At 36.7% G+C, this 21,037-nt stretch overlaps 1 protein-coding gene across 2 annotated transcripts in view; it reads left to right on the top strand.

Annotated features, from left to right (window-relative positions):
- CDK17 (cyclin dependent kinase 17) overlaps positions 1-21,037 on the top strand; it is a 90,091-nt gene that overhangs the window by 32,559 nt on the left and 36,495 nt on the right. Inside the window, exons 2-4 of one of the 2 annotated variants that reach the window (XM_042026122.1) lie at positions 4,899-5,047; positions 9,590-9,628; positions 18,291-18,455. In XM_042026122.1, coding sequence (XP_041882056.1) covers positions 4,930-5,047; positions 9,590-9,628; positions 18,291-18,455 — 322 coding nt within the window. In that variant the 5' untranslated portion in view covers positions 4,899-4,929. The remainder of the gene's footprint in view (positions 1-4,898; positions 5,048-9,589; positions 9,629-18,290; positions 18,456-21,037) is intronic. The other variant, XM_042026131.1, reaches the window with a different exon arrangement.

The following is a 21,037-nucleotide window of genomic DNA, read 5'->3' as shown; positions in this document are numbered from 1 at the left end:
GTCCTTCATTATTCTTTAAATGCAAAGGGATTGGGTGTGGGGGGGAGTGAAGATAAGAAAAAGTATTCATCGTCTACATTAAATTAGGACAGGGTAATTTCCATATATTTCCTCTCTTTGGAGTGGTTCTTCCAGTTGATGATCTAGATCAGGAGCTGAATATAGATGCTCTCATTCACTTAGGGAGGAGCCTATTTGCCTATATTAACTAGTAAAACTATCCTCGGATAAGAAGTTAACCTTTGTGAATACCTCTGTACCTCCAATTTTGAGTAATTGTTTGGCTGTGATTCTATAAGTACATAAAAAAGGGCTTCACTGTGAAAGTTTAGTTCCATATTAAATATTGTTCATAAGGAAAAGGCTGGAGGGTGCTTTTGCCCTTTTTGCACTGGGGAGGTCAGACTAAGCTGTGCTATTTGACTTCACAGTTTTCTTTCATCAGTAACAAAGGCCTTGTTTGTCAGGTGTCATTATATCTGTACAATGTCAATTCTTTGACCCAATGCAGCATAAAGCTAATAACTGTTTACGTAGCTGTGTTCCTGACAAGAGAGTCTAGTTGACCGGTTTCATGTTGTTTCCAAAGACAAAGTGTGGGAAAATGCAGTAGAAAATTTTTTTCACCAGTGTGAACAAATGTGAGTTGAGACAAGTAGAAAGAACAGATGCAATGACTAAAATTCTGTGTTTATAGTCCATTCTTGTAGAGCAGAATTGTGATTGTAAGGAGGTGCATCTGTACTTTATGTGAATTTTATGAGTGCTCAAACTGGTTGGTTGTGATCTTGGGTAAATTATCCATGTATTTCTCATTAGTGTAATTAACAGTTTGCTCTGTATTTGATGTGCGACATGCTGATGTGGTCAATAGTTGCATTTATTTTTTAAATTCAGGTAGATTGAGAACAGTTTAATATAGTGGAAATCTGGTTTTCTTTTTAGGATAAGGGGACAATATCCTTGACAGGTGTTTCCTATTTCTCTTTGTAATTAATACTGTTTGCAGCAGTCCTGAGTTTTTCAGGCCTCTCTTTCTGACACAAGGAGTTCATATGGAGTGCTGTTACCTGTTTTCTTTGATGTCTTGTGCCTGGGCTTTAGTTTGCTAGCCCATCTTTAAGGGCCATGCTGTATCCATGCTGTTGCTCATGCTGTCAGGTAGGATTTCTGATCCTTTCCTCCCACTTCAGCTGTTGTCTTACAGGTGAGTTTTCCAGAACAAGAACTGCTTTCAGATGTTTGGAAAATCCCTACTGCCTTGTAAAGCAGCCGATAAAAATAGTCAGGTTGCATTTTCAGTGTGTATCTAAGTGGAGAAGTAATTTTAAAGTGCTTAATCTCTATGTAGATGGGCCTCAATGCAATATAACTTAAGGAAATGGAAGCGTCATCACTTAGACTGATCCAAAGCTAATTGAAGTTGAAGGACAGGTTCCCTTTGACTTCAAAGGGCTTTGAATCAGCAAAATCTTAGTGAGCTTTCAGTATTTGTGACCCTCCTGAAATAAACTGACTAAAATTTTAGCAGTTAAATAACTTTATTGGTTTTGAAAATTTTAACTGAATTTGTTTAAATTTACAAGGATTAAGCACACATGGTAATTGTGTATGAAAATCTTAATGTATTCCTTTTTTAACTTCCTAGAAACCAAGAGTCTGGGAAATTGAAGGAAGTGGTAGGGCTTTTGGAGAATTTTAGCCATTGGCAGTTTAAGACCTCTAAATTTTGGTGAATACATGAGTGCAGAATCTAGCTGAGTTACTGCCTTGGAATCAAAATGCTTTCATGTCTGTCTGCTATATAGCCTGGGTGTTGTGAATATATGTGTGTGCTTAAAGAGAAGTGCTGTCCTTCAGGCATCGTGGGAAGGATTGTTGTGATTCAGAGAAAGTGAGCCAGAACACACCTGTTTAAATCTAAGCTTACCTGGATCATTTTAAAAAATGGAGTTTGTTTTCAGAACTGTATTATAAAAATCACTTTTAAAAGATGCTGGGTTCAAGAAAGGGTTTAAGACTAGTGAAGTGAACTGAGTTAATGACAGTGAATATTGGAAAATAGAAAAGGTAAATTTTAACATTGTTTTCAAGGATTAACTTACATGGGTTTTAAGAACAAAAAGACCAGTTTTTCAGGGTTAGACTGCAGATTGTTTTTAAGAAGCAGCAGTTCCTTTAATACAGTGTTGCTTCCTTTATTTCATATCGGTATAAGGATTGAACAAATATGTCTCTGCCAGCTTTTGTAGGTTGTATCAGATAATGTCATATCAGATTGCTTGTCCTCATTCTGTCTGCAGAAGACTAGAATTTGCATTAGTTGCATTCAAGTGTATGCATCTATCTACTGTGACATCTGAAATACTTGATTTGGGTATGACTTACTCAGAGTAGAGAAATTTAAAGAATAGAATAGTCAAGCCTGTGGGCTCTGTTCTAAAACTAAATATAGAAATAACTGTATTCTTCTCAAAGTTGTTAAGAATTTGGGGAAGCATTGCTTCTACATGTATATTACTAATCAAGTAACTCTGTTTTGGATTTAAACTAGGTTTACTGTTAAAGGGAGAGAAGAAGTATGCATCTGCTATTAACTGGTGAAAATGAGTATCAGACAATTTGGACTTTCCTGTGAAAGTGCTGTCATTCTCAAGAACCAGTGTTAGTTTTGGATTGTATAGATCATATTTTCAAAGCTCTGATCACCTATGTCTTGTCTTAAACTTCCAAGATTGAGCAGGTTCTGCAACTTCGGCCATGAGAATAAAGAGGTCAAAAAGAAGACATGTCTAAGTGCTAGATACTAGTCAATTCTTCTTACTTTTATTTTTTCCTCCTTTACAAATCTGAACTGGCAAGAATACTGGCACTTTAAGGGAGGAAAATTTGGTTTCGTATCGGTGAGCATCTTTTCCTTTAAAAAGCTGATATACATTTCAATAGAAGAAAACATTCCCTCACATGTGGATTCCCACTCCTCATCCTTTTTACTGTTAAATTATTTGAAAGTCAAGCCATGAATTTATTCCGAATGTTAGCAAAAATGGTACTTCATTACTCCATGAAACCCTCCCATAACAGGAGAAATGTTACAATTATAGTTAACAAAATACTTCAGAGTTTTTTTATTAGCTTGAAATTTAGAATGTGTCCTTCCAAATTTTTTACGAAACTGGCCTTTTTAGAGAAACATGGGCCGTTTTTTTCAGAAAAGTTTAAATGCAGAAATAAAACAGTTTCAAGTAAGGTCTTTAAAGCCTGGTCCTGAACTGAAAAGTAAATGTTCCCTTTGGAATGTCCTCTGAATGCAGTTTCTTAACAATAAGAATATCCTGCTTTTGAGTGAGAGAGAGCAGAATTATTCATACTATGGTGTGGCTTTATTGCACATACAGCAATGCATTAAAGGGGCAGTTTAAAAACTGCTGGCTTAACTGTATCTACAGCAGTATATTTTATTTCCTGTGTATCTGTACCCAGTGCCTGACTAATTCTGCTTTATAATAGCTGTGACTGTTTAAGATGTTAGTTAGCCTGTCTTGTAATCCACCTCTTTCTCCTTGGATGCAGCTGTTGCTTTGCAAGTGATTTTACTGTTCATCTCAGACTTTGGAGCTCATGTCCCAAAGGTCTTCTTTTATCCAACCCTAATGTGTTAGTTGCTGTCCTAAACAACCTGGTCTTGTGAAAGTTTAGCCTCTGTATGCGTTCTCCACCAGCAGCCACTTTCAGATTTGTTCTACCAATTTGTTCTCCTTTTTATTATGGAGCAGCTAAACAAAGAGTAAGTTCCACAGTTGAAATGTGTATACTTAAAGGGATGCTGTCAATATAAATGTAATCATATTCACAAATTGTTATTAAATGTGAATCTTTGGCATATTACTTCTTGCATTGCTCTGTTTAAAGGAGAACATTGAGGAAAATTTGATTTTGTGTGTGAATTACAAAGTCTGGAAGGCAAAGAAGCTCATGGGGGAAAAATTATATGAGCATTTCAGACTTAAAAGCATGCTGTGCTTGTGTTGAGCACTGCACATGTTATTCTTGGAGGCTATGAGCAGATGAACAAGTTATTGTGAAATAACATCAAGGGTGAGCTGTTCATATGGAGTAAGGAAAGACAGAATTGTGCCTCTTGTTATGCAAGGGCACACACGTATGGCACACCACAAAGTTCACTTACCAGCTTAGACTTGTGGCAATGTGTTTATTGACCTGGACCTTTGTTAGTATGGTTGGTTTGCTTACAACTTTCCAGGGAGAAAGTGCCTTCTGCTTTGTTCCCAGTTCTGTCCTAGGGCTTGACTCTTAAGAGGAACATCCATTCTGGTCACTGTTACCAGACCCTTGCTGTCTTATTTCCTTAGGTGGGATGGTGTTTAAGAAGTGCTTTTGTGTTTTCAGAAGCACTTTCAGCATTGTCCCCTTCTTCCATTTCTGAAAAGGGCAAAATATAGAGGAGTTTGGTAAGTTTTCATCATAAAAAATTGGGCTGAAAAAGAGAAAAGGTTACAGTCTCCTGTTTCGTGCGATTAGTGACTGTGGAGGAGGCCAGAGAGCACACACAGAGCAAGTTTTCAGATGACCATTCCCTTTATTATTGGATTGTAAAACTGACAATCAAGTTAACTGTTTTCTAAAAAAAGAAAAACCCAAAGGTTCTTTTTTTTCCAAACAGAAATAAAAATTTCAAAAGTGTATGGGCATCAACCTCTGAAAACATTCTTCTTCAGTCCAGTAGACTAACCTTGCTTTAAGGATATTGTTTTAAGTATAACTTGCATATTGCCCAATTTTTCTGTAAGCCTTCCTGCATTTTTGTCAGTCAATTAAACTTCATTTTCTGATTAACTGATTTTTTCTCACTTTTTGTTGTTTATTTTTGTTTTCAGGCTTCCTTAAGCCAGACTTAGTATCGATAGCATGAAAAAATTTAAGAGAAGACTTTCCTTAACCTTGCGAGGAAGCCAGACCATTGATGAATCGCTGTCTGAGCTAGCAGAACAAATGACAATTGAAGAAAACAGCAGCAAAGATAACGGTAAGTATATCTTTCACTTTGTGGAAAGTGTTAAGAATTTTGTCAGGCCCTACTCAAGTGAGCATTGCTGGGGTTCATTTCAGTTTTCACGGTTGCAGGGACTTTCTCACTAACCTTTTTTTAATTTATATTACATTCCACTGCCCTAGTTCTTTCAACAGGTTGATATGTTATTACATATTGGTTTGGTTTGCTTTGGTATTGAACTGTAGAGCTATTGGTCAAAAGCTACCTAAATTTATCTTTTTATATTGTGTCCAGCAAGGCTTATAGATGCTCTTGCAGTAAACAAACTCATTGTATGAATTTAGTAGGTCTCACATCAGCTTCATATGGCTTCAAATTCAGTCTGTTCTCAAAATCATTATTTAGTAATATGATTGACTAATTGCTTAAGCATTATGTATAAAACTGTTTACCTTACATTGGTGATGCAGTGCAGTAGTCTAAATTCTGTCGTCTCTTTATGTCGCTCAGTAGTACTTCTCTTCACCAATATGAAGGTGACTAGAAGCATTCAGGATAACCAGCTTGTCTCTGATTCTTACATAAGTCTTTGGCTGATCCCATGAATGTGCTGGCTGCTGTAAAGTCCACGTTAATGATGATGCCGTTTTTGGATGCAATCTGCAGTAACAATGACTGGAAGAGGTTTTGTTGCTTATTCTGTTTCCTGGGCTGCAGCATTTAAGTCATATTTCATGTTCAATGCTGATTAGTGTTATTTTTTGCTCTGCTCATATCTAAGATTTTTCTCATTTATCAAGTGATCTGAATTTTATTTTTCTCCCACTTAACAACAGTAAAGGATTCTGAATTTTCCCACTGAAAACTGACAGGGCCGGGAAATTTGAGTGGAGGTAGAGGCAATGGAATTCACCATGCAGATTTTTAAAACCCCATTCAAGATATGTTGCATACCGAGGTTTTGGAAGCAGAATTTACCTTTGGCAAAACAAAGCTAATAGTGTTTTTCATTTTTACCTTTAGTCCCTGGTATATTCATTGCTGTTGTCCTGTTTTTACTATGGGCCATCCCAGTATTTTGGGACACAAGGTTTATTACAACTTTTTATATGTTGATACAACAGGTCTACTCAGGAGCAACAACTGCAGTATTTTTGCACTGATACCTATTAAGTCCTTTCTGAGACACTGAGTTGTCCCACATGATTTCACTTGTATTCGCCTTTTACTGATGCATATTTTTTCAGACCTGTATATACTTCTGCAAGATTGATTTCATTATGTAAATAAGTGCTAAGAATGTTACTTTCACACTGAGAAATGAGCATGAAAAAATTGTTACCAGCATTGAGGAGGGTAGTGAACTGAGTTGCTGAATTGATTCATTGTAAACTGAATCCAGGAAGAATAAAAAGATTTTACCTTAAACTGGACCATACTTTGGGTGCCAGCTCAAGGGACGGAGAACACAATAACTTGTTTACATAAGCATCAGCTTATGCCATCTTAAACCATCTATAAATCCATTTACAGCTTGTAATATTTATCTGAGAATTATCCCAAGCAGTAATACTTGGATGTCTGCATGCTTGTCGCCAGACTGTGACAAGCTTAACTTCTCCTAGATATTTGAAGTGTTAAAATAAATAAAACATACAATTAAAGAAAATGCTCCTAATTGCGAATTACTTATCTAGCTTTTAGTGCTGTTTTTATTTTGCTTTCCATGGTAATTCATTGGCCAAAAGGAATCTTACGTGCTAAAATTGTGAAAACAATGTATGCTATGCTTATACATGCAAAAGGTTGTTGATGCCTTAGTACAGTCTTCTTGGATATGCTGGAGATGTTGTCGGTCCTCTTGAAAGAAGACAAAGAATATAAACTGTACTTTTGCTGTGCCTAATCTTTAATTCATCATTTTATGCCATTAAAAAAAGTTTTACTGACACTTGCTACCTTTTTCAGATTCTTCCAGAATGCAGTTATAAGTACTTGTCCTGTCTTTGATCTTGCAGAGGTGAACAGCATACTACATTGTGGATTTTTGTTTTCCTTTGTTCTTCCTTTCCAACCCTACTTTTCTTAGAAAGTAGGGTTGGAAAATGCTTGCTGCTCTAGCTAGTCTTGCTTTTCTAAAGGACACACTAGCTTTCCCACAGATGAAGATATTTTGGAAAGAGTATTTTTCAGACAGACCGCAGGGACTGGGCTTTGGGCAACAACAATTGTTGGAAAAAACAGCCAAGAAATTATTTTTCTCTTTTGGTGAAAGACCAGTTTGGTAAAGAACATTGCCCGGAAAAAATCCTTCAGTGGGCATTTAAAGAATTTTGCTTACAAAGGAGTGCTTAAATGAGAAAGGTTTGCCTTGGCATCTTACAAAATCCCAGTGCTAAAAAGCCTCTACTAATTGTAAATATCCAGCTGAGACGCATGAGAGGATGTAGTCTCTTGAAAAATATTATATAAAGTGATAGCTGCATCAAGATCTTGAAAGTACATCCTTTACTGTGATGGTGCTGATCTCAGGAGGCAGGAGTAACCGTCTCCTTAGTTCTGCTTTTAAGAATAAACAGCTCCTTTACCCTGTGGAGCAGAGACACACAAATGTGCCCAGTATAACAGGTTTTGAATCTGTTCCTAAAGAAACTTAAAAAGCACTGTCTAGTAAATCAAAGGCATGCCACTGTAGTAATCTACAGAGAATCAAAGTCAGGGGTACAAATAATCTTCAGAAAGTGCTTCTTCATATGTGCTTAATTTTCGAGCATTACATCATGAACTTGAGAAATAAGAGTTGAAGGGCGTTGAAACTGTGCATTTCAGGTCAGAAGGCAGGACTAGGCCCTGAATGCTGAAGGCCTTTACAGCAGAATTTTCTTCCATTGTTACTCTCCAATTCTTTTGATTTCACTTTTTCTTTCTAGCAAATCGCACATCTTGTCTCCTGTCATTCCATGCTGATGGCTGTGTTCACTGAAGGTTATCATTTTATACATGCTAGTTTTTTTCCTTCCTGGGAAAGAGCTGTGTTACTGGGTTATAGAGATTGTAGAGACTGTGTCCATAGAAGACCATATCTGTGCTGACCAGGAATCCAGACTCATCTCCATCTGATTTATATCCTGTAAAATATTTATTATAAGTTGCAGTTCAGCACTGCCGTTCCAGATGTAGATCACTTGTGCATAGTACCAGGGCCCTTTCCTTATGGTCACCTTTTGCAATAACCTGTATTGTTCAGCCCCCTGTCAAATGTTTCTTCCCCCGCAATTGCCTGTAATTTCAAGTAACTGCAGCTCCCATCCAGGGGCCCACCTTGTCATTAGCTCCAGCTTTGAGTGGGTTGTTTCAAGATTCAGAGAACAGTACTCCTAAAGTAGAACAAATTGTCCCATTTGTAGTTCACGGACATAAAGATAGATCCATAACTTTTGATTTCTTTGCAGTGCATTGATACCACTGAATCAGCTAACCTTTTGTATGCAGTCTCACTTAATACACAGCCTCCTTCATCGTGTGATGTCAGTACAATCTCAGTATGCATCACTCATCCATGAGCAGCAAAATGGGATTAGCAGGGATCAACCCATACCGTTCAATGCAGCAGCACAGAGCTGTTGCACTGAATATAGAATAACCATTGGGTTTGGGTTTTTGGAACACCATCAAATTATTTAGTGACCAGAAACATATATATAATTAAATCTTTCTTACAAATTATATTCATCATGATTGGCTTCTGGGTGAGGAAGCGCTGCCAAATCAGGTCATAAGCCATAAAACTAGGGGGACCAGTGAAATGCTTAATAATATATCTGAAGCCTTATGAACTGTGGACTGTATGAGGTATACTTCGGGCTAGTCTTTTATCTAAGTACAAAAGCTTTTTCATGGTCTCTGATGTTTCAACATATAAAAACAATTAGGTGGATTTGTTGTTTATTTTTAATTCTGCCATATTTTAATTTCTCATATTAACAGTGTGCTGTCTTGCTTTTTAAATTCTAGATTCTACCTTAATATATGAATTTAGATTAACATTAAAAATACTAAATGATAATTTTTCGATTTGGCAACTAAATTTGCTCCTGGAACTTTTGTTTGCCAATGACATACTAATGAAATTTGGTTAGGAGTAACATCCAAATCATGCATATTTAAATCCTAATTAAGTGTAAAATGTATGCAAATACTTCAAATACATTTGATCTCTAATGAAAGCAAAAAATGCAGCTGTATTGTCTAATACTATGAAGTGCATTATCACAACCTCCAAGCATGCTTTTAAAAAGAACTGCAAGATGCGTTCCAAAATACATCCACAGCTCTTGCATTAATTTATAAGTAACTTGGAAAGCATTCTATTTTGTTATGGTTGGGTTTTTTGGGTTTTTTGGTACAGAGAAATACACATGTACATAATAAACCAAAAAAGGTGAAGTTCTGATAGAAATGGCTACATGAATTTGTAAAATAATACTTATCTCCATTTGGTCTCTTTTAGCTCAGTGATGTGATCATAGGATCCAGTCTCATGAACACTTGCATAATTTTTTTGTAATTTTACAGGTGTGAGTAATAATGGAAGGATCAGCTACGGTAAAGTGCGTAAGTGTTTTTTAGGTTTAAGGCATTAATGACTAGTTAATACTCTGATAAGAGGGATGAATGTTTATAAAAATCAACACATTGCAATACTGTCTCAGAACATCCAAATGCCTTTGTAGTTTTAATCATTTCATATCATCTTCAACAGAGCTGAGAAATTTCCATTCCATCTGCTATGTATAATTCCTTGAGTGTGGAAGGAAAACAGTGTGTTGCAACATATTTTCAAGACAGTGTTCTTGAATTGAAAATATGAGCACAGAAATGCTTACTGGTAATAAATCGGTAAAATTTCTCTGTTGATGTTGGAGGAAAGTATCAGTATGAAGGTGTGGGTGGGTGAGGGAAGAAGAAATCCCCAGAATTGCTAGAGCTCATTTTAGAGCTACAGATTACTGTGAGTAATTGGCAGTTGTCACAGCTAAACACTGATCCTTGTACTGTCCCTTACACTGTACTGGCAATGTTTTTATTATAGTCTGTACGTACCCTTCTGTGCTGTGGTATACATCCATTTTTGTTATTACTGTTCAGTATGGTTTCTCCATCCTACATACACTGCACAACATAGTGTTCTTTCTTCCCTTCTGTTTTAATTTGCTTCTTCCCACAAAACCTAGGGTCTCTGTTCATATGTGAAAGTGCTTATAAAGCAAAATGAGCATGAAAATTCAGTGCCTGAAGCATGCTGCAGAGACCCACAGTCTTGGGGGGCCTTGTGGGGGCCTTGTCCACTCATAAGTGTTTTCCTTAGAAGCAGAATGCAAGTTCAGCAGGAGAACACAATGTTTAGATGCAGAAGTGGACTCTCTAAATACACCAGATTTCTGTTAGTGTAGGCTCACTGATGGATGTGCAGAGATTTGTTCTCAAATGGTATTCAGATGGAGTTAAGTACAGAAAAGTAAAATACACATAACTAGCCAACACAATTTATTTCTGAAAGTAGGACTAAAAGGAGCCAGATCCTGTTTCCTGGTTTGGTTGGCAGTGTGGTCTCACAGATGTTTGCACTGGGAGTTGTATGTGTGGATGCAAGGATAGAGGCCAGGGATACTTGCATCTTGGCTGTGGTATTGACTTGCATTAATGAAATTGTAGCTGAAAAATTTTTCTGAAGGATTTGGTGTAGTGTGATGCCTTCTGCAGTTACAGTTTTAAACTGATGGCGTGTTATGCTTATCTGATTTGAGGTACAGAACTACCATGCCTACGTTCCAGTACAGGTTCTGATGGCCAAAAATATTATCTGAGAATTATCTTCTAAGCAGTATGAAATACATAAATCTTAAATGCGGGGCTTTGGTTTTGAATATATTTCACTTGATTGTGATTTTTATGATTTTGGTACCCAGACTGAAGGCAAAACCTCACTCTGTATGAAGTCAACTTTGAAAGGTTTTTTGTAGTGTTTTTTAGATGTCTTGATCTCATTCTTTGCCTGGTGTATTTATAGTTTGGTTTTGTGCATTGTTTTTGTAGTTCAAACAGACAGAAAAAGTTCTGTCCTTTCTGTCTCAAATTAAAAAAAAAAAGTTTCTAGGACGTTACAGTGCCATTTTAATAATTGAGGTACTTCATTTCTCCGAGGAAGCTGAAGGCTGAGTTTCTTCAGGGTTATATTAGCATATTTTTTCAAATGTTCTACCAATATTTTTTGCCTTGTGTTGTCCAGGTGAAGAATATTTGCTCTGGAATGACTGCTGTACTCAAATGGATTAATTTGACCAGTGGGAGGAAACCCTTGAAGTTCTGCCAAGTTTTTAAAATCTTAATATTCAGTAGTTTGAAGATTTCATCTTACTTTTTAATGAAAAATACTGGTTTAAGTGGTATTGAGTGGTTGCTCTGTTTTTACAGTGACTTAATATTTTCCTGAGTATCACATAACAGAATCTTAGGAAACAACCCCATAAAATAATCTGTAAATACACAGTGTTTTGTAGTGTTCCTCATCCAGCTCCTGGAGAGTACAATATAGCAAGTGTATTGCTGCTTTGGATTATTTAAATGTATCTTTTATGGCAGCTGTCACCTGCAATCAACTAATTTTACTGAGTGGGTCTGACTGCCTTACAGCAGTGTAATTAAATATTATACAGTGCAGCATGCCAGCTCTGAAATATCAGAAATTCACCTGCTTGCATTCTACATTTTCTGAAGAAATAAAGGGCTCTTGACAACAGCCTCTTCAGCAGTTGTTCGAAATATTTTGTATTCCAAGTCCAAAAAAAGTCAGGTTTTATTATGTAAAAACTGAGTAATCATTAGCAGAGCCTAACATTCAGATCAGGTAAATGAATGTGTAGTTAATGATGCTGAAATATGATTAAGCAGTATGACAGTAGCATTTGAGAAGCCTACATAAATAAACTTAAAAGGTTGTGATGATGCATCACAAGCTTCATGAATGCAAAGCTGTTCAAAGAATGAATATGTAGTTTCACAAACGTAGATTTTTGACACTTTTCTGTTCTCTGTCAAATTGGAAATGATAAAAAACAGCCTTGGAAGTTTTCTGGAGCAAGGGTGAGGTCAAGGTGGTGGAAAAGAAACTATTAAATAGAGTCCTGTCCTATAAAAACCAGTAGTGGATTCTCAAGACATTTAGTGAGATTTTGTTACACTTGAGCCAGTCCAAAGTCAAGTTGCAGTTAAAAGTGTAAAGTGAGGTTCTGCCTCCACGCTTTTGCCAGCAGCTGTGCTGTGTATACCCCATGGAGATCTAGTTCAGAAATCTAAATCAAAATTGCACTTCTTTTTTGTTGGGGGGGGGGTGGACCTTGAGCCACATTTTTGGTAGAACCAGTGAATTGTGGCAGGCACAAAGATTCATCCTTACTTAGAATATGGAACATGCCTGGGTTCAATCCCCATTCTGTACCCAAATCAGTAATCATAAATGCTAAGTCTCCAATATTTCTTACTTTGACTAGAAAATCTCCACATGTGTATTTTAATTTTATTTATATGAAGTTAAAATATGTATTTATATGGTTTACATGTCCAGAATGGATAGTGGTTGTGGAATCAAGCATTTTTTTGCAGACATACTCAGCTCTGTTTCATTTAAGGGAAAATGCCACCTTGTATGACTGTGATTTTAGTTCTTTATTAAAGCTAGTTGAATCAAATTTCATTGCAAAATTTAGGTAGTGAAATCTGAAAAACAGCTTGGTCTCTGTCAAATAGTAGAGATTCTCACAGGACATAAAAAAAGGAAGAGTTAGGTGAGCACATGAAAATATATATTCATAAAAAGTGTTTTAAAATGCATTTACATTCCTAATGAAAACACTTTCTTTCTTTAATCCACCAGCTGACTGACGTGTGACAGTATGTCAGTTACTGAGACCATGCAAAGAAATGCCAGGCAATTCTGCAGGCTCTCTGGAGCTCAGCTTAAGTAAATCCAGTTAAGTAAATCCAGCACAGGAAAGAAGGTGATAGTGTGGGTCTTTGTTATCATAGATGGATGAGGAAAAGAAACATTGTGGATTAATTGAAAAATGGCTTAACTCGGAAGTAATTTGAGGTCAAGGTTTGTGGTTAATTTAAATTGCAGTTAAAGGCAGAAGAGGAAGCATCTTTATAAAATTGTTGGGTTTAGTTAATTCCTCGGCCAGGTGTCTTGTTTATACACACTGCTGTTCTAATTGTTATGGCAGTTTTCATAATTACGAAGTAAAAAAAAATTCAGTTCCACTTATGTTCAAACATAAATTTATTCCACTTTACAATTGAATAATTTCAGTGGTTCATTTGAGTTGCTTTCTGGTTTCTTACGTTTGTTAGCATTGGTGTTGGCATTATTTCAAACTTAGCAAAGCAGTGGTACCTTACTGGGTACAGTGTTTTCCTAAAATATATGTGTGTATTCTAAAACATTCCATCATCTAGAAACTTATAATCATTATTAAGCCAGGCTGATTGCATTTTGAACTGTGTTTTCTTTGAATAGTGCTGTTGTATTTATTTTGGGTTATGCCAATAGTAACAGAAGTTTGAATGACAGAATGTGAGAAGTACAAGAAAATGCTCCAGATTATATAAAGGGTTAGCTCAGCACTCACCAAACTTGAAAATCGAGTAATACAACAGTGCACAGTCACCATGCATTGCTCAATTTCAAACCCTGCTGAAGGTGCAAGGTTAAGCCAGATGATGTGGACGTTGCATTTAAAAAAAGGGATATGCATTTTTATAGATACAAAACAAATGTGCACATCTAGGTATACTTTATTAAAGGGTGTCTATTGCAAGAATTTTTCAGGGACATTGAAAAAAAATCCATGTGGTCATCCTGTACATCAGTATAATATTTATAACTGTTCTCATTGAGAATGTTGTTTAACCTTTTTCACACTTAAAGACTATATTTGCATGATAGCTTAGTAGGCTGCCTAAGAAATGTAAGGGTTGAAATGGCATTCCTTGAAAGACGAGTCCAAGATTATATGATGGTGTAGCCAAAATAAGAAGAGACTATAATAAAAACTGATGAAATACAATTTAAAAAGACCACTGAGAAGTCTGTGTTTCAGCTTGTTTTCCATACCAGTTTATCAGTTTGGAGTTACAGATGATAGAGTAGGGTGAGGAAAGAGAGCTAAATGATTAATAAGACCCGTATTGGAATGGTTGTGCCAGCGAAAGCCAGCACAAGTGAACAGCCACTGCAGAAGTCTTGTGCTGTAAGGACAGCTGGAGTTGTGCCTGTCTGTTCTCCAGACTCTGAGGATGACATTTTAGGGCAAGTCTAAGATTAGAGCCAAAAGTACAATATCATTTCCCCAGTGTATTGTATCAGTTTCTAGCTCAGAGACTTCCTGAACTAGGCAAGTCTCTGTGTGGTTAGTAACCCTGAGCAGATTGCTTGTTCAGTCTCCCCTTGAGTCTTGGAGGTTCTGGTAGTTGTAACATCCTGTGGTGAGGAGTTTCCGCAGAAGAATCATTTTGTGTGCAGTATGCAACCTGCCATGGCTGGCTTTTTCACTCTTGTGCTGAAGGAGGTGGTGGATGCAGCGAGTTCCCAGGTGTCCTCTTCAGCCCTCAACTGAGTCCGTGGATTGTATCATGCTTCTATTGTTTTAATCTATATGAGAGTGGAAGATGAGAGCTGTGCATGATCTCAAAATGCAGTAGATCCACACACTTGCACAGTGAATTTTCTAGTGGTTTTTTACTCACCTGTTAATTTCCATCATTCATTTTGCCTGTGGCTGAATATTAAACCAATAGCAACATATGGTTACTGAGTTATGTTTACCAAGTACAGTGACACTAACGTAAAGGATGTTTGTGAGTTTTATATGGGGGAAACATTTTTTTAAAGACAAATCAAACCTATAATCACAGAAATAAAATTATAAGAAGCAGTTTTTATAGATGTATATAGTAAAGGCATTTAACTTTTACAGTTTAGATGTATTTTCAAGCCCAGACAGTTGACTTAACTCACATCTTAAAACTGCAGTGTTATACTTTAAATATAGTGATTCAACGTATTAATAATTCTGGAAAAAATGAAGTGAATTAAAGGAAATTGTAACTTCAAAAGAAGTACTTGTGGGTCTTTGGAGAGAGAGAGAGAGAGTTAAGTAGTTGTTTCAAAAGCACTTTATTTAACTCTTGTATCTCATAAATGCATGAAAACTGTAATAAAGAGTCTTGTAAATTAATTTCCAGCAACAGTTTGCTTGATGATCTTCAATATTTGTTCCAGCTCTTGGCTGTTAACAGTCGCATTTGCAGGGAGGAGGTAATATAATGCAGAATTCATGCAACCATTTCTTTAGAAGTTCCTAGCATACAGCAATGCACACTGAATTGTTTGTAACAATTCTTCAACAATACTTTTCCGAACCATAAGCCCGTACCTTATACCATCATATGCCATACGATCCCTCATTTTGGTAAATTAATGTGTATCAGGATTTTAAACCCCTATTTATAAGCAAGCAGGATTAATACTCGTCTTAGTCAGAAATACAGTGTCATGTGAGTGTTTTTTTAACCTTCGCTTCATTGTCTGCCAGCAGTTATGCCTGTCCTACTACATAACCTAAATTATTGTTGCAAAATTTTATAATGGGCTCCACAATTTAGTACAGTACTTAGGACAGTGAAGGAAGGTAGTAGTTGTCTATGATGACAAAAGTTATTTCTGTGTAATTGGATCTTATTATATCAACCATTTTTCTTTCATTTTTATATAAATTTACTTAATAGTGTGATCTGTATTTATCCTTATATTTGAGCTGAACTTTTCATGTGTTAGGATATTTTAGGAATTTTGTTTTAAACTGTAAAATATGTACAAATGTACCAGTGCCATGAGGAAAACAAATTTTTTAAATAATCATCTCTGTGCATCACACTGTCATGTTACTAATGAACATAAAACCCAATCTCTACATAGACATTTGGTGTATTCATAAATGCTGGCCTCTTTTGTGTACTTCACAGCTCATGAAGGTAGATTACTTTTAGCATGAATAGACAAAAGCCATAACATGCAAGGTACTATTCATTTGTGCACCAGCACACATTAACTCAGTGTGAGGTGTTTAGACTCGAAACTTTATCAAATTCAAATCAAATTAGCAAGAAAGTTGGAAAGCAAAAAGCAGATGTTAACTTACCAAATGCAGTAGTTGTGCTGAAGGTGGACCTGTGTCCTGTCATGTGGAAGTAGTAATAGATTGTATTAAAAATTGCTGAGGAATTTGCTGCCTGCTGCCTTAGGATAAATCTGCTGTTGAAGGCATGCAACAAGGAAGCTGGTACCACTTAAGTCAAAAGGGTGATGCAAACTATTAGAACAGAAATAAGCATTTGGGGTAGAGATGTGCAGAGGTCTGAAGACCCTGGTCATACTTCACAAACATATACACAGATGTATGGTGTATTTTTCCTCATGTTCACCCGCTCTGAAGCTGTGTTTATCAAGGATGCAGGCAGGTTTGTAACAGTGCTGACATGTCCTTTCTGTTTTCTGCCTGCAGCATGTTTTTTTCCCAGGGCTTTTGTTTTTTTCCCTGCAGCAGCTGAGTTAATGTTTCTTGGGTTTTTGTCTCACTGTGTTATTCATGTTTATATGCAAAAATTCCTTGCATAATTATTTCTTAAGGTCACTGACCTGTCCTTGGGTAATTCTGTCTGTGTACTTCTGTCTCTGCTTCAGACTAATCGTAACAATGTATCTAGAAGGTTTTTGTGTTTGTGGGGAGGGAGGGGGTTCCCTTCAGGATCCTGTTTCCCTTAGGTTATTAGGCATTTGTTGCTGTTTCTTCTCTTCACCATTGAAATTCTGCTTTCCATAAAATATGTTCTCCTAGCTGTATTATTCTTACTACCTTTCTTGGAGCTGAAAGCAGGATTTTGGGGTCCCTGCATGTGGGAATATAAGTTGGAGTGGTGAAATAGCATCCCAGAGTGCTCCCTGTCCCAGGAGGCATGAGTGAAGCTCTGAGCACACCCTGGGAGCAGTGCCTCTGGTGGGTGCTGCTCCATTCAGTAGCACTCATGCTGCAGTTGCTCAGTGCATGGCTGCTGCCTTTTCTGTCTTCTGAATAATACTAAACATTAATCCTTTATGTTAACAAGAATCAAGTAATGGAAGAGTAAAATTACTTGAATCTCAGCTGTGCTTTGGGCATAGCTTCTGTTCTTTTCTGTAGTATAGGGACAGTGCTTGCATGTAGCTGCCAGATGACTCTGATCCCATTTTCTGAAGTGAGAGTATTTCATCTTTATTTCTGTATGAATGACTCCACTGGTGGTTCTGCTAAGTCCACTGCCGAGACAGTCAATGCAAGTGGACATCTGGTTTGCTTCTTTTGGGGGTAAAAAATGTCCTCATGTGTTTAGAGTTAGCCTGCTTCTAGGACCGTGTCGATCCTTGAGGGCTAGTCCATGTGTGAGGAGTCGGGTTGCTGAGGGAACATGAATACTCAATTTCTGTGCACACTTGTAAATAAGATTTAAAAATTTCCAAGTTTCATTCTTTTAGAAAGTTCTTATCAATGATAATAACTTTTTAAAAAAAACTCTGTGAACCATCTGAAACACAATCCAGTAGAAAGTCAAAATAAAGAATTGAACACTTAATTTTTCTGATACCCTGTAAGTTAATAACCTTAATTATGGCATGACAGGTCTGGGAGGTATAGACAGGTACATTTACTTCTAAAGATGTCCAATAGCAAGGCCTTGGTAGTAGTGACCTGTGAGAATTCTGAGAGGGAGAATATTTTCAAAGGCTTACAGTTGATTTTGCTCATCACAGTTGATCTAACAGCTGTCCTGTTTAAAAGTAAAGATGAAACATTGTGCAGTAAGACAGAAGAAAATAATTAGTGTTCTGGTTTTATTGATGTTCTAAGACTGGATATTCAGGGCATTTACTCGTCCAGCAGCAAAGTGACAGGATTTAGTAAAGTTAAATTTGGGTAACGCTTACTGCCATGTTTCGTACTTTTTTGTTAATAGAGAAATGGCCGTAGTATGATGGTCTACTGTTAGCATGAAAGATAATCTTACCAGACTGGTGATTTCCTGTTTACTAATTCTTTTTTTTCTTTCTTTTTTTTCTTCTGGCATGTTCCTGACAATCCTGCTTGCTTGTGGCAATGAATATTTTGATCCCTGTGAATTGTAGAGCCTATTGTGAAGAATGGCAGGCCTCCAACGTCTCACAGCATGCACTCATTTCTCCACCAGTACACGGGATCTTTCAAGAAGCCCCCTTTACGAAGACCACACAGCGTCATAGGGGGCAGTCTCGGCTCTTTCATGGCAATGCCCAGAAATGGGAGCAGATTAGGTAATTTCCTACATTGTTTGTTTAAATTGATTTTTCTGTGAAAAAAAATGTTTGTATGGATTTGTAGCAAGAGGTACAGATATTCTAATGCTTTATTAAATCTCTGAATATGCAGTAATTTTTTCTGGAGTTTGAGAAATTTGGTTTTAAGGAACTGAGTGTCTCTTAAGATTTTCAGGAAGAAAGCAATTAGAAAAACACACAGAAATCACCCATTAATTTTTGACAAGTTACAAAAGTAACAAAATAGTCTTTCTTAGTACTTTGCAAGGAACTAATGTATCCGTCTTAGTTAAGCATTGGCAAGAATGTAATACCAAAAAAACCAAGAGGATAATCATCCTGTATGTGAGATTTTAAAAAAAACTGGTGTATCGCTTCGCATTATTACAGAGAAAAAAAATGTTTCTGTCAGTGACAAATTAAGGCCACTCAACTATAATTATGTTTTTGTTGTGGTCCTGAGCTATATTTGTGCTTCCATGAAGCAAATAAGTTATGAAATATTTTTTTCTTCTTCAAGTAATTTATCATGTTGCTGCCTCCAGTCACCATTAATGTTTTATCCTGCTTTTATGTTATTTTAAATTATGCTTAATTAATTGATACTAGAAAATGAGAGCAAGTCACAGCTTAATTAGAGTTTTATTATTTTTTCAATCTCCTGCCCTCCTTTAGAAGTGTGATAAACTGATCTTCAAGATTAAGCTGTGAATCTTCAAGATAGTAGTCAAACCACTTATATCCTCCTCTGGTGTAATACCACTCATCTTGTTCAAAACCATGCCTTTTACTGTTTGAGTTACCATTCAAACTGCAAAAAGACTTATATCCTTTTGAATTTACTGTAGCAGCTGTTGCTGTCACACAAGAAAATAGGTTTTAGTATGCACGGTTTGACTACGACATCAATTTCTGATTTCACTCAAGTCCTGTACACAGTATTTGCTTTTTCATTTTTGCCAAGCCAAGCTTTAGTTAAGTTGCCAAGAATCTAACAGGAAGAGAGAGTTTTAAAAAAAAATTAATCGTGTACTTAGAGAAATCTGTGTTTAGGAATATGTAGTCTGTATGGATTATTTGTCAAGCTAGATATGTGTAAACTAAGTACAGGAGCAGCAAAGATGTTTTTGAGTACAGAGATGCCTGTACTCTCTTAATTGTGCGTTGCCTTTAACAACAATTTGTAATTTTTTTGGAGTAGTATGGAATACATGTACAGAATGTATTGTGGAATCACAGAATGGTTTGGGTTGGAAGGGACCTCAAAGATCATCTAGTTCCATCCTCTCTGCCATGAGCAGGGACACCTTCCACTGGGCGTGGTTGCTCTGTATTTGTATGCTAAACCCCTCTTTTTGCTTTGGATACGATAATGTCTTATTTTTTAGTGCCTTATTTGATGGAAATACAAGCTACCTGTACGTGTTATCTAGTGGTAAAAAACAGGAGTACAAGTATGTGCAAGCATAATTCCTCTTTCTGCTCCTTTTTCACATCTTTCTTTCTTTCTTCTGTTCCTGCCATATGAGAATGGTTATTACTCATCAGGAAGCTGAGGTTTTCCCTGTTGGAATAATGACATCAGAAACAAAACGGTCAAATATGCTGCACTGCATGAGACTTTTATTTTCTTTGCTTTCTTCATCCACCCTCTTTTCTTTGCAGTTTTTCCTCTATTTCATAGGTAGAAAAAGGGTATCAGAGAGATGTCCTTGAAATACCACAAAATCATGGCAGGTAAAAGGATGGTTATTTGGTTAAAGAAAACCAGATTAATCTGAGACCTGCCACAAGTGCATCTTTATGCTGCCTGTGTTTGAATGAGATTATCAATATAAAAATCGATTGAGGAGCCCCAAGGTGTTTTGGAGTTTTGTTTGCTTTTTGAACATTGAACTTGAGTTTCTGGAGTTGTGGTAACATGTACAATCCCAAAATACTTTAGAAAGTAATTTCTACTTGGAAATTCTCTGTTAGCTTTGTTTTGTAAAATGCTGTGTAAAGGAAAAATTTTTGAACTGTGCCTTTGTTTAAAAGTTTTTAGCAATTTTTAAATTTAGTGTTCAGTTACCAGGATGATTTTAAATAGCAGAGGTGTTTCTCAGGCCAGACTGTAAAACTACTGAATGAGGGTTTAGCTGACGGATTTTTTTAGTTCACTTGTATCTGTACAGCTTCTACAGTCTTGTACCTCTGAAAGCATTTAACTGCTGCAGTCCCCGACGAAGCCAGAGCTAATAAACCTTTTCTGGACCTGACCTCCGCTGAATGAGGAGCAAATCTGATTGTCCTTGTTCCATATTCATATTAATGCTGCCTCTGGGGAGGCTCCTGGAATGTGCAGAGCTAACTGAAGCTGGTCCTCCTGGTGAACTGCAGTTAACGGCCAGGAGAGAGTTAATCCTTGCTTTTTCCAGTTACGTTGATACAGTCATGGAGAAGTTTTGTTTCATTGTCATAAATATTAGTTGAAAGGAATGATGTTTCCATACACCTTTCATAGTTCAGTAATGGTAACAGCAAAGGCAGTTTCTCACTATGGCCTTCCTCAGTTTGCATTATATTATCAGCGAAACTAA

Source organism: Corvus kubaryi, unplaced genomic scaffold (genome assembly GCF_017639235.1).
Source record: "Corvus kubaryi isolate FWS band 111438036 unplaced genomic scaffold, C.kubaryi_AGA036_p1.0 129, whole genome shotgun sequence".
In the NCBI taxonomy this organism is placed as follows: Eukaryota; Metazoa; Chordata; class Aves; order Passeriformes; family Corvidae; genus Corvus; species Corvus kubaryi.
Note: the sequence above shows the minus strand (reverse complement) of the source record. Positions and strands in the feature narration are given on the sequence as shown.